This window comes from Oncorhynchus nerka, linkage group LG15 (genome assembly GCF_034236695.1).
Source record: "Oncorhynchus nerka isolate Pitt River linkage group LG15, Oner_Uvic_2.0, whole genome shotgun sequence".
NCBI lineage: Eukaryota > Metazoa > Chordata > Actinopteri > Salmoniformes > Salmonidae > Oncorhynchus > Oncorhynchus nerka.
Window position 1 is genome coordinate 9,431,619 of NC_088410.1, and position 18,696 is coordinate 9,450,314.

At 42.9% G+C, this 18,696-nt stretch overlaps 1 protein-coding gene across 3 annotated transcripts; it reads left to right on the plus strand.

Annotated features, from left to right (window-relative positions):
• Positions 1-1,327: 1,327 nt before the first annotated feature.
• Positions 1,328-17,419, plus strand: LOC115119602 (zinc finger protein 345-like). 3 transcript variants are annotated; one of them, XM_065000945.1, is made up of 5 exons: positions 1,328-1,883; positions 2,333-2,501; positions 13,749-14,153; positions 14,309-15,433; positions 15,748-17,419. In XM_065000945.1, the coding sequence occupies exons 1-5, from the start codon at positions 1,875-1,877 to the stop codon at positions 15,798-15,800; spliced, it is 1,761 nt and encodes a 586-aa protein (XP_064857017.1). In that variant the 5' UTR covers positions 1,328-1,874; the 3' UTR covers positions 15,801-17,419. The 3 variants fall into 3 exon arrangements, with proteins under 3 accessions (XP_064857017.1, XP_064857018.1, XP_064857016.1); XM_065000944.1 differs by lacking the exons at positions 1,328-1,883; positions 2,333-2,501 and adding an exon at positions 9,282-9,741; XM_065000946.1 differs by lacking the exons at positions 13,749-14,153; positions 14,309-15,433; positions 15,748-17,419 and adding an exon at positions 8,418-9,535.
• Positions 17,420-18,696: the final 1,277 nt, after the last annotated feature.

Consider the following 18,696-nt stretch of genomic DNA (forward strand, 5'->3'; position numbering starts at 1 on the left):
GTTTTCCATAAGGCTCCTAAAAACTAAAAACAAGATTCTCTGGTCTGATGAAACCAAGGTTGAACTCTTTGGCCTGAATACCAAGTGTCACATCTGGAGGAAACCTGGCACCATCCCTATGGTGAAGCATGGTGGTGGCAGCATCATGCTGTGGGGATGTTTTTCAGCGGCAGGTACTGGGAGACTAGTCAGGATGGAGGGAAAGATGAACGGAGCATAGTACAGAGAGATCCTTGATGAAAACCTGCTCCAGAGCGCTCAGGACCTCAGGCTCGGGTGAAGGTTCACCTTCCGACAGGACAATGACCCTAAGCACACAGCCAAGACAACACAGGAATGGCTTCGGGACAAGTCAATGTCCTTGAGTGGCTCAGCCAGAGATAGGACTTGAACCCGATTAAACATCTCTGGAGAGACCTGAAAATAGCTGTGCAGCGACGCTCTCCATCCAACCTGACAGAGCTTGAGAGGATCTCCAGAGAGGAATGGGAGAGACTCCGTAAATACAGGTGTACCAAGCTTGTAGCGTCATACCCAAGAAGACTTGATGCTGTAATCGCTGCCAAAGGTGCTTCAACAAAGTACTGAGTAAAGGGTATGAATACTTATTTAAATGTAATATTTCAGTTATTTTTTTTATAGACATTTCACAAAATTTTCTAAAAATCTGTTTTTTGCTTTGACAGTATGGGGTATTGTGTGTGTAGATTGATGAGTGAAAAAAATATTTCATAAATGTTTTGAATAAGGCGTAATGTAACAAAATGTGGAAAAAAATTAAGGGGTCTGAATACTTTCCCAATGCACTGTAGATACAGTTTAATAGGGTAGGAGGGTTGGGGAGGGGGGTGCAGTGCCCCTGTGACAACAATTTTGGACCCCCTTGTGCCCCCCTAAATGTGGAGTTTGAAATCATTTTGACATAACACATTTTTGCTATCGTTTTTTTTTTTTACATCCGTTATTAGACAGTGGAAACGCCGAACATGGTATTTTGCCTGCTAATGCAGTGAAGAAAACGATATGACAACAATAACGTCTAATGTAACTGGCCCCTCTAACAGTACAACTGGCCCCAGCTTGGCCCCCCCAGTTGAAATGGTCTAGAACCGCCACTGGGTGGTAGAAGTTGGTATTTGGTTGTTATGTTTTTTTCATGGTAGTACAGAATTTGGAAGATCATGATTGATCGTACATTCCAGCACAGTAGGTGGCGGCATGCAAATAAACGTTTGTTTGCGGACCGCCATGATACCATAGAAAAAGATGATCTGGTGGTGGCGGTAACGCAGAATGGGTCGGCAGCAGAGTCGAGGACGGACCGGAAGTTAGGCCGGAAGCAGGAAGACACTAATGTAGCTAGCTGGTAGCTAACCATGCATATATTATTAATTGTACCGGTAAAATATTTCAATATTTTCAAACTGTAACGTTGATAACAAGCTAGTGTCCCGTAGAGCCTTCTGCTGTTTCGGGGTAATGCGGATTGACAGAAGAATCTAACCCGGAAGCTGGGCTGGAAGAAAGAAGATGCTTATGTTGATAGCTAGCTAGCTTAGTTTGGAATTGTCTGAAATGTGTCTGATATCATTTGATGTCGTTTAAATTAGACTTTGATTTTGCCCAACTCGGACTATATACGTGGAGCTAGCGATATTTTCAACGACCATTTCATATAGTTTTTCTATCTGGTCTAGGAAAGTAAATGATCTAGCTACCGTTGGCCTAGCTAGTTAGCTATCTGAGTTGTATGGAAAGTAATCCGCTAGATAATGTGACCTCGTGGTGAACTGTCGGGGATTTGAGAAGAATCTGCTTTAGTTTAATTCAGTGACCCAACTCTTTCATAGGAAACTATTTCTGAAGAATTCACGATGGATGAGGTGAGAATGAATATAACTAATGCTAAACCAGTCGGGATGGCTATGCCTAAAGCATTAGCTAGTTAGATAATTCATTCAGCTATGTATTAAAGCTTCAATTAGTAGTTGAAACGATCACAAAGGGTCTTGTCTCCCCTCTTAGAAGCTAATAACAAAGCTGAGAGGTGGCCTGAAGAAATGTAACCACTCTCAGATTCATAAACAGGGCTATTGATGCAAGGACTGACCATCCATGATATGAAAATGATAGTTTTAACCATGTTTTGAGGTTAAATAGTGTTTGTTTACATGTACTTTATTTACAAACATCGGAGTAAAACAAGTTTATATTTTGGGTTCTGATGGGGAACCACAGAATGGGTCAATGGGTATATAGAAGTAATTCATATGTCATGAAATGAATGTAGCAACTGCAGATTGCCTCTTTAACATCTCATTCTTTGTTTTAGGATTCTGCCGACCCATCCAACCCCCCTTTCTCCTGCTCCACTGAACCCAACCCTCCGGAGTCACTGGTTCCTGACTCTAACCACAGAGACATGGACACCTGCAGTGAGATACCCAGATTTAACATTGTAGTCAAGGAGGAAGAGGAAGACTGGGACATGGATGATACTGGTAAATAAACATGCTTCATTAATTACATCTCAGAGATTATACAGTTCCATTATATATATAGCAGGTTAATTGGTAACACTTTATTTGGATAATCTACCTGTAGATTCTCTACAGACATCAGTAGCATGTCAACTATCTATCTTCTAGCCCAAACCTTACCCTTATTCTAAACATAACCCTAACCTTACCCTTATTCTAAACATAACCCCAACCTTACCCTTATTCTAAACATAACCCTAACCTTACCCTTATTCTAAACATAACCCTAACCTTACCCTTATTCTAAACATAACCCTAACCTTACCCTTATTCTAAACATAACCCCAACCTTACCCTTATTCTAAACATAACCTTACCCTTATTCTAAACATAACCCTAACCTTACCCTTATTCTAAACATAACCCCCTTAATTCTAAACATAATAACCCTAAACATAACCCTAACCTTACCCTTATTCTAAACATAACCCTAACCTTACCCTTATTCTAAACATAACCCCTAACCTTACCCTTATTCTAAACATAACCCCAACCTTACCCTTATTCAAACATAACCCTAACCTTACCCCATAACCCTAACCTTACCCTTATTCTAAACCTAACCTTACCCTTATTCTAAACATAACCCTAACCTTACCCTTATTCTAAACATAACCCTAACCTTACCCTTATTCTAAACATAACCCTAACCTTACCCTTATTCTAAACATAACCCTAACCATACCCTTATTCTAAACATAACCCTAACCATACCCTTATTCTAAACATAACCCTAACCATACCCTTATTCTAAACATAACCCTAACCATACCCTTATTCTATACATAACCCTAACCATACCCTTATTCTAAACATAACCCTAACCTTACCCTTATTCTAAACATAACTGTAACCGTGGGAGGCAGTTGCTAAGCAACAGATAGTCCATCTGTAGCTGCTGTACAGATGGACACACTATTCGTTTAGATGGTCACACTATCTGTAGATGGACTATCTGTTTAATTCAATAAAAGGTTCATTGTTTCTGGAATAAAAACACAGGACAGTGACCGATAATAGCTATAAAATAGTCATACGTTTTGTTTACCCCTTGAATCATTCCATGTCATTTCAGGTAGCCATGACAACCACCATCACAATGATTCTTATGAAATTGCGTCTGTAGTTGGTAACAGATAAGATTCGCTTTCCTGCAACATTATTTTGTTGAAATTATATTTAATCTCTGAGAAATGAAGCTAATTGATTGAATCCAAATGGGCCCTTTAGATTTATAGGATTCACATAATAGTCAATAAATACCCACATCTGATCTGGATCAAACTTAGTCCTTCCATTGAGTAAGATACACTACGTGGCCAAAAGCTCTCGAATTTCGCCTCTCCGAGTCCGTACGAGAGCTGCAGCGATGGGACAAGAATGGAACAACCAATTAGATATCACGAAAAGGGGGTAATTATTTTTTTGAACATGTCAAATTAAATTGAAAACATTTATAAAATAAAATCAATCACACAGCCATGCAATCTCCATAAACAAACATTGGTAGTAGAATGGCCTTACTGAAGAGCTCGGTGACTTTCAACGTGGCATCATCATTGGACCGAAGAGCTCAACTGCCCCCGGTCAATTGTAAGTGCTGTTATTGTGAAGTGGAGACGTCTAGGAGCAACAACGGCTCAGCCGCGAAATGGTAGGCCACACAAGCTCACAGAACAGGACCACAGAGTGCTGTAGCGTGTACAAATCATATGTTCTCAGTTGCAACACTACCGAGTTCCAAACTGCCTCTGTTGCAACACTCACTACCGAGTTCCAAACTGCCCTCTGTTGCAACACTCACTACCGAGTTCCAAACTGTCCTCTGTTGCAACACTCACTACCGAGTTCCAAACTGTCCTCTGTTGCAACACTCACTACCGAGTTCCAAACTGCCCTCTGTTGCAACACTCACTACCGAGTTCCAAACTGTCCTCTGTTGCAACACTCACTACCGAGTTCCAAACTGCCCTCTGTTGCAACACTCACTACCGAGTTCCAAACTGTCCTCTGTTGCAACACTCACTACCGAGTTCCAAACTGTCCTCTGTTGCAACACTCACTACCGAGTTCCAAACTGTCCTCTGTTACAACACTCACTACCGAGTTCCAAACTGTCCTCTGTTACAACACTCACTACCGAGTTCCAAACTGTCCTCTGTTACAACACTCACTACCGAGTTCCAAACTGTCCTCTGTTACAACACTCACTACCGAGTTCCAAACTGTCCTCTGTTGCAACACTCACTACCGAGTTCCAAACTGTCCTCTGTTGCAACACTCACTACCGAGTTCCAAACTGTCCTCTGTTACAACACTCACTACCGAGTTCCAAACAGTCCTCTGTTACAACACTCACTACCGAGTTCCAAACAGTCCTCTGTTACAACACTCACTACCGAGTTCCAAACAGTCCTCTGTTACAACACTCACTACCGAGTTCCAAACTGCCCTCTGTTGCAACACTCACTACCGAGTTCCAAACTGCCCTCTGTTGCAACACTCACTACCGAGTTCCAAACTGCCTCTGTTGCAACACTCACTACCGAGTTCCAAACTGTCCTCTGTTGCAACACTCACTACCGAGTTCCAAACTGTCCTCTGTTGCAACACTCACTACCGAGTTCCAAACTGTCCTCTGTTGCAACACTCACTACCGAGTTCCAAACTGCCCTCTGTTGCAACACTCACTACCGAGTTCCAAACTGCCTCTGTTGCAACACTCACTACCGAGTTCCAAACTGTCCTCTGTTACAACACTCACTACTGAGTTCCAAACAGTCCTCTGTTGCAACACTCACTACCGAGTTCCAAACTGTCCTCTGTTGCAACACTCACTACCGAGTTCCAAACTGTCCTCTGTTGCAACACTCACTACCGAGTTCCAAACTGTCCTCTGTTGCAACACTCACTACCGAGTTCCAAACTGTCCTCTGTTACAACACTCACTACCGAGTTCCAAACTGTCCTCTGTTACAACACTCACTACCGAGTTCCAAACTGTCCTCTGTTGCAACACTCACTACCGAGTTCCAAACTGTCCTCTGTTGCAACACTCACTACCGAGTTCCAAACTGTCCTCTGTTGCAACACTCACTACCGAGTTCCAAACTGTCCTCTGTTGCAACACTCACTACCGAGTTCCAAACTGCCCTCTGTTACAACACTCACTACCGAGTTCCAAACTGTCCTCTGTTGCAACACTCACTACCGAGTTCCAAACTGCCTCTGGAAGCAACGTCAGCACAAGAACTGTTCGCCGAGAGCTTCATGAAATGGGTTTCCATGGCCGAGCAGCCACACACAAGCCTAAGATCACCATGCGCAATGCCAAGCTTCGGCTGGAGTGGTGGAAAGCTCGCCGCCATTGGAATCTGGTGCAGTGGAAACATGTTTCCTGGAGTGATGAATCACGCTTCACCATCTGGCAGTCCGACGGACTAATCTGGGTTTGGCAAAGGCCAGAAGAACGCTACCTGTCCGAATGCATCGTGCTAACTATAAAGTTTGGTGGAAGTGAGTCCATATCAAAGTGAGGCCATATTAATGCCCATGATTATGGAATGAGATGTTTGCCGAGCAGTGACCACATACTTTTGGCCATGTAGTGTATGAGAAATCCAATACAATTCTCAAAAGGCACCAACCGACCCCACACCCCAATGCCAATCTCACCCTAACAACCAGTGTGTAGTACGAAGCTGCGGCTTGGAGTATTGCTTCTCCATACTATGTAATGCATTCCCTGTGAATCTGGTGATGTTTTTTTTTTATCTGTTCAGAGAAATTAGCCATTTAAATAACTTGCATTATTTACCATAAATTTGTGTGCAAGTACCAGGTTTTTCCCAATAGATGCCACTATTCCTGCTAGTGCCACATCATTTTATCAATTTTACTGGTCTCCTGTGTTTATTGATCAAATGGATCAAAACATTTTCAACTTTGGGTAGAAAACCAATAGCTTTTTATCATAATGAAAATAAATTGTGTGGTCATCCTCACAAGTCAAGCCAGTCCTCCCATGAAAGCAATTGTTTGTCCATCTCTTAGCAGCCTGATGCTTTAACCAAACTCTAGTGGGCAAAACCTGGTTCCTCCACAATAATTAATGGCAAATAATGCAAGCATCTTCAATGGCGAATTTTGTCTGAACAGGGAATAAAATAAAATCACCAGATTCACAAGGAGTGCATTACAAAGAAGCAATACTCCAAGCCGCAGTTCTCGTCAGACATACAGTGACTTGTGAAAGTGTTCACCTCCCTTGGCATTTTTACTATTTTGTTGCTTTTACAACCTGGAATTAAAATATATTTTTTGGGGGGGTTGTATCGTTTGATTGACACAACATGCCTACAACTTTGAAGATGCAAAATATTTTATATTGTGAAACAAACAAGAAATAAGACAAAAAAAACGGAACTTGAGCGTTCATTACTATTCACCCCCCCAAAGTCAATACTTTGTCGAGCCACCTTTTGCAGAAATTACAGCTGCATGTCTCTTGGGGTATGTCTCTATAAGCTTGGCACATTTAGCCACTGGGATTTTTGCCCAATCTTCAAGGCAAAACTGCTCCAGCTCCTTCAAGTTGGATGGGTTCCGCTGGTGTACAGCAAGCTTTAAGTCATACCACAGCTTCTCAATTGGATTGAGTTCTGGTCTTTGACTAGGCCCTTACAAGACATTTACATGTTTCCCCTTAAACCAATTGAGTGTTGCTTTAGCAGAATGCTTAGGGTCATTGTCCTGCTGGAAGGTGAACCTCCGTCCCAGTCTCAAATCTCTGGAAGACTGAAACAGGTTTCCCTCAAGAATTTCCTTGTATTTAACGTCATCCATCATTCCTTCCATTCTGACCAGTTTCCCATGAGAAAAACATCCCCACAGCATGATGCTGTCACCACCATGCTTCACTGTGGGGATGGTGCCAGGTTTCCTCCCTGCAGTCCCTGATGCTGTCACCACCATGCTTCACTGTGGGGATGGTGCCAGGTTTCCTCCCTGCAGTCCCTGATGCTGTCACCACCATGCTTCACTGTGGGGATGGTGCCAGGTTTCCTCCCTGCAGTCCCTGATGCTGCCACCACCATGCTTCACTGTGGGGATGGTGTTCTCGGTGTAATGAGAAGTGTTGGGTTTTCGCCATACAGCGTTTTCCTTGATGGCAAAAAATCTCAATTTTAGTCTCATCTGACCAGAGCACCGTCTTCCATATGTTTGGGGAGTAACCCACATGTCTTTTGGCAAACACCAAACGTGTTTGCTTATTTTTTTCTTTAAGCAATGGCTTTTTTATCGTCACTATTCCGTAAAGGGTTCGGCAGGGTAGCCTAGTGGTTAGAGCGTTGGACTAGTAACCGAAAGGTTGCAAGTTCAAATCCCCGAGCTGACAAGGTACAAATCTGTCGTTCTGCCCCTGAACAGGCAGTTAACCCACTGTTCCTAGGCAGTCATTGAAAATACGAATTTGTTCTTAACTGACTTGCCTAGTTAAACAAAGGTAAAATATATATTACTTATTATTATATTATATATATATTATATACAAGGCACTGTAAAGAACTGATACTGTAACACTGGTTGTCTGGGTGAGATGGGGGTGACTTTTGACCATTTTAATTGGATGTCTGGTACTTATTATGTATTACTTATTACTGATTACATGAAGATCATATGAATCCCTTAAATTAGAATGGTCAATTTGGGTGCAATCAACTAGCTGTAATCCTCAGAGATCAAATCACATCATTTGAACACAAATGTTTCTGGAATGCTTATGTTATCGAACTATAGAAACGATTTCAGAACGCGGGTGTTAAAAGCCTCTTGTGTTTTTTGAGGTTGAATAACCCCCCCCTCTTTCTTTTCCAGTCGAACGAGGAGCGAGTTCTAACACCAGCTCTAGTGATGGGGCACCAGCAGAACCTGAACAGCACCAGGAGAATCCTAGAGCTAAGAAGTTTTGGCGCTGCCCAGAATGTGGAATAGAGATCGCTCACCCATCTAATTTCAACAGACACCTGAGAACACACACAAACCTTGCTAAGGAGTCTTCCGTCTGTCCAATATGTGGAAAAGACTTTGTTCACCCCTCCAAACTGAAGAGACACTTCCGAACACATACAGGAGAGAAGCCTTACCAGTGCTCTGTGTGCGGGAAGCGATTCACACTACAGCCCCACCTGGAAAGACATCAGATGACCCACCCTGGAGAGAAACAGCCAGACGCGACAAAGAAGCACCCGTGCTCCGATTGTGGAAAGGAATGTTTCTCTGCATATGAACTGAAGATGCATATGAGAAAGCACACAGGGGAGAGACCTCACCAGTGCTCCTACTGCGAGATGAGCTTTGGCTGTAAGGGAACTCTATCGAGACACGTACGACGCCATACAGGAGCACCCACACCGAAACCTTACCAATGCTCACAGTGTGGGAAGAGATACGAGTCACCGTCGAGGCTCAGGCAGCATCAGACTGTGCACACTGGAGAGAAACCTTACGAGTGCTCTGATTGCGGGAGGGGTTTCGCTTCGACCGAAGGTCTTCGCAAACGCAAATGCAGCAATGCCAGTAACCATAGCAACCAGTGTACACTGGGAATTGCAAATACGGCATCATCAGGCAGTCAAACTATGAATATCAAGATCGAAGACGAGGAACAGGAGCTGGCAATTAATGTCAAAGGAGGAGGAGGAGGAGGAGGAGGAGGAAAGTGTTGTTTTTGTCAATGCTGATAGAGAGAAACCTTACCGGTGTACCTCCTGTAAAAATACCTTTGTTCACCGTAGCTCTCTAGCAAGACACAAACAATCCCACACTAGTGTCGCACAATACAGCTGCTCAGAATGTGGGAAGGAATTCAGCCAATCGTGGACTTTCAAGATACACATGCAACAGCACACCGGAGAGAAACCACACCACAGCTGTCGGTGTGATAAGAGTTTCTCAGCTTCACCACTCCACAAAAGACACCAGCGAGTTCACACTAAGGTGAAACCTTACCCCTGCTCTCTCTGCAGAAATAAATTATCCTCGTCGGCAAATCGGTCCTGTCTCCATGCTGGAGAAGGACCTGTGGATAGCCTGAGCCAAGCTCCTGGACAGGGATCACAGCAGCAGGTGTCTGCAGCGGTAGAGGAGTCTGTTGTACTGGATGTCAAAGTGAAAGAGGAGGAGGAGGATCCTGCTTTTGGTGAGTAAAAGTGTTTGTTTTGTACTATAACTTTGATATTTAATGGGTCCATACTTGCGACCTCTTGCTTTAACCATGAGAAAACGTAGCCCTTTGCTAACACGACCAGCTGATAGCTTGAGAAAACGTAGCCCTATGCTAACACAACCAGCTGATAGCATGAGAAAACGTAGCCCTATGCTAACACAACCAGCTGATAGCATGAGAAAACGTAGCCCTATGCTGACACAACCAGCTGACAGCATGAGAAAACGTAGCTCTGTGCTAACACAACCAGCTGATACCTTGAGAAAACGTAGCCCTATGCTAACACGACCAGCTTATACCTTGAGAAAACGTAGCCCTATGCTAACACGACCAGCTGATACCTTGAGAAAACGTAGCCCTATGCTAACACAACCAGCTGATAGCATGAGATAACGTAACCCTATGCTAACACGACCAGCTGACAGCATGAGAAAATGTAGCCCTATGCTAACACGACCAGCTGACAGCATGAGAAAACGTAACAAAGCCAGCCAATATATATATATTTTTACATATTGTGCAGTTTAAAACACAACCAGCTGATAGCATGAGATAACATCAAAACCAGGCAAGTCAGTTGCAAATTCTTATTTTCGACCAGCTGACAGCATGAGAAAATGTAGCCCTATGCTAACACGACCAGCTGACAGCATGAGAAAACGTAGCCCTATGCTAACACAACCAGCTGACAGCATGATTATTTCCTGTAACAAATTCCACATCAGCCAATATATATATATTTTTTACATATTGTGTTTTATATATACCAGTTTAAAGTTTGGACACACCTACTCATTCAAGGGGTTTTTCTTTATTTGTACTATTTTCTACATTATAGAATAATAGTGAAGACATCAAAACTATGAAATACAGGCAAGTCAGTTAAGAACAAATTCTTATTTTCAATGACGGCCTAGGAACAGTGGGTTAACTGCCTGTTCAGGGGCAGATATCCTCATTAATGATGCTGCAGATTTGTACCTTGTCAGCTCGGGATTCGAACTTGCAACTCATTAATGATTGCAGTTACTAGTCCATGACGCATTCTAACTCACTAGGCTATCCTCATTAATGATGCTGCAGACATTGACAGTTCTAATGATAAAGGTATATCCTCATTAATGATCTGCAGACATTGACATGTATATCCTCATTAATGATGCTTTGACATGTATATCCTCATTAATTTACATTTATCCTCAAAAGGTTTTATATATGAAACATGTATATCCCCATTAATGAGTGAAGACAAAGAATCTTGATGCTGGGGTCTGATCCCTACCTGAGCGTAATGAGGATTTTAGAAAACAACATTGACATGTATATCCTCAAACACTAACCTCATTAATGAGCTCATTGACAAACTCATTGAAAAGGCAGCTCATTAATGATGCTGCAGACACATGTATATCTAATTTGATTGCAGCTGTATATCCTCATTAATTTGCAGACATTGACATGTATATCCTCATTAATGATGCTGACATGATCCTCATTAATGATGCTGACATGTATATCCTCATTAATGATGCTGCAGACATTGATGCTGCAGACATTGACAGTATATCCTCATTAATGATGCTGCAGACATTGACATGTATATCCTCATTAATGATGCAGACATTGACAGTATATCCTCATTGATGATGTATATCCTCATTAATGATGCTGCAGACATTGACATGTATATCCTCATTAATGATGCTGCAGACATTGACATGTATATCCTCATTAATGATGCTGCAGACATTGATTAATGATGCTATATCCTCATTAATGATGCTGCAGACATTGACATGTATATCCTCATTAATGATGCTGCAGACAGACATTGACATGTATATCCTCATTAATGATGCTGACATTGACATGTATATCCTCATTAATGATGCTGCAGACATTGACATGTATATCCTCATTAATGATGCTGCAGACATTGACCATTGACATGTATATCCTCATTAATGATTGACATGTATACTCATTAATTTGCATTGACATGTTTGCTCATTAATGATGCTGCAGGACATGTATATCCTCATTAATATATATCCTCATTAATGATGCAGACATTGACATATCCTCATTAATGATGCTGCAGACATTGACATGTTACTGATGCTGGCTACCACCTTAATGATGCTGCATTGACATGTATATCCTCATTCTATGGACATGACATGTTAGCTGGCTCATTAATGACTGTTACTAGCTGGCTACCACCTTGCAGACATTGACATGTATACTGCTGCCCTATGTATACATAGTCACTGTTACTAGCTGGCTACCACCTTAGACTGCTGCCCTATGTACATAATCACTGTTACTAGCTGGCTACCACCTTAGACTGCTGCCCTATGTACATAGTCACTGTTACTAGCTGGCTACCACCTTAGACTGCTGCCCTATGTACATAATCACTGTTACTAGCTGGCTACCACCTTAGACTGCTGCCCTATGTACATAATCACTGTTACTAGCTGGCTACCACCTTAGACTGCTGCCCTATCTATGGACATAGTCACTGTTACTAGCTGGCTACCAACTTAGACTGCTGCCCTATGTATATAGTCACTGTTACTAGCTGGCTACCACCTTAGACTGCTGCCCTATCTATGGACATAGTCACTGTTACTAGCTGGCTACCACCTTAGACTGCTGCTGCCCTATAGCTGGTACATAGACTGCTCACTGTTACTAGCTGGCTACCACCTTAGACTGCTGCCCTATGGACATAATCACTGTTACTAGCTGGCTACCACCTTAGACTGCTGCCCTATGTACATAGTCACTGTTACTAGCTGGCTACCACCTTAGACTGCTGCCCTATCTATGGACATAGTCACTGTTACTAGCTGGCTACCACCTTAGACTGCTGCCCTATGTACATAGTCACTGTTACTAGCTGGCTACCACCTTAGACTGCTGCCCTATGGACATAGACACTGTTACTAGCTGGCTACCACCTTAGACTGCTGCCCTATGGACATAGTCACTGTTACTAGCTGGCTACCACCTTAGACTGCTGCCCTATGGACATAGTCACTGTTACTAGCTGGCTACCACCTTAGACTGCTGCCCTATGTACATAGTCACTGTTACTAGCTGGCTACCACCTTAGACTTACACCCTATGTACATAGTCACTGTTACTAGCTGGCTACCACCTTAGACTGCTGCCCTATGGACATAGACACTGTTACTAGCTGGCTACCACCTTAGACTGCTGCCCTATGGACATAGACACTGTTACTAGCTGGCTACCACCTTAGACTTACACCCTATGTACATAGTCACTGTTACTAGCTGGCTACCACCTTAGACTGCTGCCCTATGGACATAGTCACTGTTACTAGCTGGCTACCACCTTAGACTTACACCCTATGTACATAGTCACTGTTACTAGCTGGCTACCACCTTAGACTGCTGCCCTATGGACATAGACACTGTTACTAGCCGGCTACCACCTTAGACTGCTGCCCTATGGTCATAGACATTGAACACTGGTCACTTTAATTATGTTTACATCCTGTTTTACCCACTTCATATGTATTCCTATTCATATACTGTCTATACACACACCATTGTATATATATTCTGGACTGTTCTGGTACATTTTGGTGGGATTTGTATGTATTGTTTTATATTGTTAGGTAACACTGCACTGTTGGATCTAGAAACATAAGCATTTCACTGCACCTGCTATATCAACGGCAGAATACTGTGTACACGACCAGTAACATTTTATTTTTGATTTGAAGTGGAACAGCCTTGATTTGGAGGTTCAAAATATCCCTCTGGTGGTTAGCTTAGGGCTAACTGTGCCAGGTTATCTCATGGGAAAAGCTAACATGTAGCATTTTCGAGAAAAGTATGGACCCTATAATTTTACAATATTTATTTTCTGTTTCGTCAGGAACAAACATTTTGACTTAGTCGTTGACTAATTTGAGTTAATCCATATTTATGTCGTTACCACAGAAGAGAGACCTGACCACTGCTCTGAGAGTGAAGTGAGTCCCTCTACATCAGGACTACCTGAACAACACCAGGGGAATCACACAGTTAAGAAGATTCACTGCTGTTCAGTGTGTGGAAAAAACTGTCACAAGTTATCAAAACTACAAATACACATGAGAACTCACACAGGAGAAAAACCTTACTCCTGCTCTGTCTGCGGGAAGCAATTCAGTGACAAAGGAAACCTGAAAAAACACCAGACGTTGCACACAGGAGAGAAGCTGTACAGTTGCTCCGTGTGTGGGGAGAGTTTCTCTTCATCGTCAATTCTAACCAAGCACCAGAGAACGCACACAGGAGAGAGTCATGGTTTTACACCACCACTCGTTATCATAGTGAAAGAGGAGGAAGAGGATCCTGCTTTTGGTAAGTTTAAGGTACTTATTCTGTAAGGGCTTGAATTGCAAAACATTTTTTTTATACATCTTTGTATAACTTTTAGTTATTCAAAGGACAAATTTTTTTTTTTTGTTACAGTTCCAAATTCTCGCATAATTTATCCATCCCATCTTATCCCACAGCAGAGAGACCTGACCACTGCTCTGACAGTGAAGGGAGTCCCTCTACATCAGGATTACCTGAACAACACCAGGGGAATCACACAGCTAAGAAGATTCACTTTTGTTCAGTGTGTGGACAAGACTGCAAAAAGTTATCAAAACTGCTAATACATATGAGAATACACACAGGAGAAAAGCCATACCCTTGCTCTGTGTGTGGAAAGCAGTTCCGTGTAAAAAGACATCTTCAAGACCACCAGATAGTGCACACTGGAGAGAAACCTTACGTCTGCTCCAAATGTGACAAGAGGTTTGGTTTCGCCTCAGCCTTGAAAAGGCACCAGTGGTTACACGCAGAAGAGAAACCTTACTCCTGCTCTGTGTGCGGGAAGGGTTTTAGCTTACAATCGCGCATGAAGGAACACTTCCTGATGCACTCAGGAGAGAAACCCCACTCCTGCTCTGTCTGTGGAAAGAGTTTCAGCCGTCCAGATCAGTTAAAGGACCACTCTCTGCAACACACAGGGAAACCCCACCACTGTTCTGTCTGTGAGCAAAGCTTTGCCTTGTCTAAACAACTCCTGAAGCATGAGAAGACTCACACAGGAAAGAGACCTTATAGTTGCTCTGTGTGTGGGAAGAGTTTCAGCGAGAAGGCATATCTTGAAGACCACCGGTCAGTGCACACTGGAGAGAAACGACACCCTTGCCCTGATTGTGACAAGAGGTTTGGATGTGCTTCGTCCCTGCGTAAACACAGACTGTTGCACATAGAAGGGAAATCCCACTCCTGCTCTGTGTGTGGGAAGAATTTTTCTGAAGCACGTTACTTGAAGGAGCATTTCCGGACACACACTGGAGAGAAACCTTTCTCCTGCACTGTCTGCGATAAGAGTTTTGCAAGATCAGCAGGCCTTAAAGTCCACCTCAGATATCATACAGGAGAGAAACCTTACAGCTGTCCTAAATGTGGCCAGAGCTTCATTAGTTCTCAAAAACTTCAGAGACATCAGAAAACTCATGCTGGTTTAACACCTGTTGAGTTTCAAAACCCTGTTACAATTGAAGGGGAGCGAGAAGGTGAGGAAGTTGGTGGTCTGATTCATTCAGCTAGAGAAGAGGTTGGTTGGGATCTTCATCGTCTCGGTAAGTGGAAGCAGAACAGCCATGAATTACATGAATACAATATTGACATCGCTCTTTTATTTAAAAATCCAATGCCACTGTTTTTTAACTCCATATGAATTTAAATTTTATTAAGTACCCGGCTGTGTGTTTTCAATTAAAATAAACAAATATCTTCGTAGATAAGAGCAAATTCTCAAGCAAGAATTGTATTATTTTCATAATTTCACAGGATTTTTTTCCCAACCTCATAGTGTGGAAATGTGTATAAAAGACAGGAAATCACATGTTTGACGTTACTGGACCTTCTAACCTATGTTTTCTCATTCACACAGACGAGAGTTCGGAGGGGAGAACCTCTACATCAGGAGAACCTAAAGAAACCTAGAGGAATCTCAAAGCTCAGAGATACAGTTGCTCTGTGTGTGGGACTGGCAACGGTTATTTGATCTGAAAAAGACACATGACACGTGAAACCGTACAGATGTTTTGTTTGTGGGAAGAGTTTTAGACGAGCAGACCTGATGAAGCATCACTTTTGGACACACAAAGGAGACGCACGGGGAGAAACCTTACCCCTGTTCTGTCTGTGGGAAGGTTTTAACAAGATCATCAGACCTTAACAATAGTGTTCATACAGGAGAGAGAACTTACAGCTGTGACGAATGTGGCCAGAGACTTACCACTTCTCAGAGTCTTGGGAGACACAAGAAGAGACGCCACATCTCACTTCCTGAGGAGGACCAGGCTGGCGGGGTCAAGACTGAAGAGCCAATAGTGTCATAGATGAAGAGGAGGAGGCAACCTCTTATGTCAACGCTAGCATGGTGGAAAGGGGGAAACAAGAACTAGCCCTGAACATCTTGACGTAAAATATACACAGTGCATTCGGAAAGTATTCAGACCCCTTGACTTTTTACACATTTTTTTTACGTTACAGCCTTATTTTAAAATGGATTAAATTGTTTTTTCCCCTCATCAACATTCACACAATACCAAATGACAAAGCAAAAACAGGTATTTTTTCCTGGAAATTTCACATTTACATACAGTTGAAGTCAGAGGTTTACATATTCCTCAGCCAAATACATTTAAAATACGTTTTTCCCAATTCCTGACATTTAATCCTAGTAAAAATTCCCTGTCTTAGGTCAGTTAGGATCACCACTTTATTTTAAGAATGTGAAATGTCAGAATAATAGTTGAGAGAATTATTTATTTCAGCTTCTATTTCTTTCATCACATTCCCAGTGGGTCAGAAGTTTACATACACTCAATTAGTATTTGGTAGCATTGCCTTTAAATTGTTTAACTTGGGTCAAACGTTTCGAGTAGCCTTCCACAAGCTTCCCACAATAAGTTGGGTGAATTTTGGCCTATTCCTCCTTAAAAGATGTAACTGAGTCAGGTTTGTAAGCCTCCTTGCTCACACACGCTTTTTCAGTTCTGCCCACACATTTTCTATAGGATGGAGGTCAGGGATTTGTGATGGCCACTCCAATACCTTGACTTTGTTGTCCTGAAGCCATTTTGTGACAACTTTGGAAGTATGCTTGGGGTCATTGTCCATTTGGAAGACCCATTTGCAACCAAGCTTTAATTTCCTGATTGATGTCTTGAGATGTTGCTTCAATATATCCACATCATTTTCCTCCCTCACTGGAATTGTGATACAGTGAATTATAAGTTAAATAATCTGTAAACAATTGTTGGAAGAATTACTTGTGTCATGCACAAAGTAGATTTCCTAACCGACTTGCCAAAACTATAGTTTGTTAACAAGACATTTGTGGAGTGGTTGAAAAACAGGTTTTAATGACTCCAACCTAAATGTATGTAAACTTCTGACTTCAACTGTAAATATTCAGACCCTTTACTCAGTTCTTTGTTGAAGCGCCTTTGGCAGCGATTATAGCATAGTCTTCTTGGGTATGACGCTACAAGCTTGGCACACCTGTATTTGGGGCGTTCCTCCCATTCTTCTCTGCAAATCCTCTCAAACTCTGTCAGGTTTGGATGGATGGGGAGCGTCGCTGCGCAGCTATTTTTCAGGTCAGGTCTCTCCAGAGATGATTCAATTCCGAGCCCTGGCTGGGCCGCTCAAGGACATTGAGACTTGTCCCGAAGTCACTCCTGCGTTGTCTTGGCTGTGTGCTGTAGGGTTGTTGTCCTGATGGAAGGTGAACCTTCGCCCCGGTCTGAGCGCTCTGGAGCAGGTTTTCTTCAAGGATCTCTGTCCTTTGCTCTGTTCTTCTTTCCCTCCTGACTTTCAGTCCCTTCTGCTGAAAAACAGGTGTGTGCCTTTCCAAATCATGTCCAGTCAATTGAATTTACACCAGGTGGACTCCTATCAAGTTGTAGATCCATCTCAAGGTTGAGCAATGGAAACAGGATGCACCCGAGCTCAATTTAGAGTCTCAGCAAAGGGTCTGAATATTTATGTAAATAAGTTTTTTTTGTTGTTTTTTTTTTGCCAACAATAAAATTGCCAGCGTGTCTAAAAACCTGTTTCAGCTTTGTCGTTGTGGGGTATAGTGGGGTATAGTGTCGCATTGTGGGGTATAGTGTGTGTGGGGTATATCGTGTAGTGTCGTTGTGGGGTATAGTGTCGTTGTGGGGTATAGTGTCGTTGTGGGGTACAGTGTCGTTGTGGGGTGTAGTGTCGTTGTGGGGTACAGTGTCGTTGTGGGGTAGAGTGTCGTTGTGGGGTATAGTGTCGTTGTGGGGTATAGTGTCGTTGTGGGGTACAGTGTCGTTGTGGGGTACAGTGTCATTGTGGGGTGTAATTGTGGGGTATAGTGTCGTTGTGGGGTATAGTGTCGTTGTGGGGTAAGTGTAGTGGGGTACAGTGTCGTTGTGGGGTACAGTGTCGTTGTGGGGTACAGTGTCGTTGTGGGGTACAGTGTCGGGTATAGTGTCGTTGTGGGGTATAGTGTCGTTGTGGGGTACAGTGTCGTTGTGGGGTACAGTGTCGTTGTGGGGTACAGTGTCGTTGTGGGGTACAGTGTCGTTGTGGGGTATAGTGTGTCGTTGTGGGGTATAGTGTCGTTGTGGGGTATGGGGTGGGGTACAGTGTCGTTGGGGGTATAGTGTCGTTGTGGGGTATATACAGTGTCGTTGTGGGGTATAGTGTCGTTGTGGGGTATAGTGGGGTACAGTGTCGTTGTGGGGTATAGTGTCGTTGTGGGGTATAGTGGGGTACAGTGTCGTTGTGGGGTATAGTGTCGTTGTGGGTAATAGTGGGGTATAGTGTCGTTGTGGGGTATAGTGTCGTTGTGGGGTAT

What these genes read in the sequence shown, in the direction of transcription:
- LOC115119602 (XM_065000944.1), top strand. Translation starts at nt 9,438, where the DNA reads ATGCAACAGCACACCGGAGAGAAACCACACCACAGCTGTCGGTGTGAT. An exon ending in GGAAGAGGATCCTGCTTTTG is followed by an intron (nt 14,154 to 14,308) that starts GTAAGTTTAAGG and finishes CTTATCCCACAG; the next exon opens with CAGAGAGACCTGACCACTGC. An exon ending in TTGGGATCTTCATCGTCTCG is followed by an intron (nt 15,434 to 15,747) that starts GTAAGTGGAAGC and finishes TCATTCACACAG; the next exon opens with ACGAGAGTTCGGAGGGGAGA.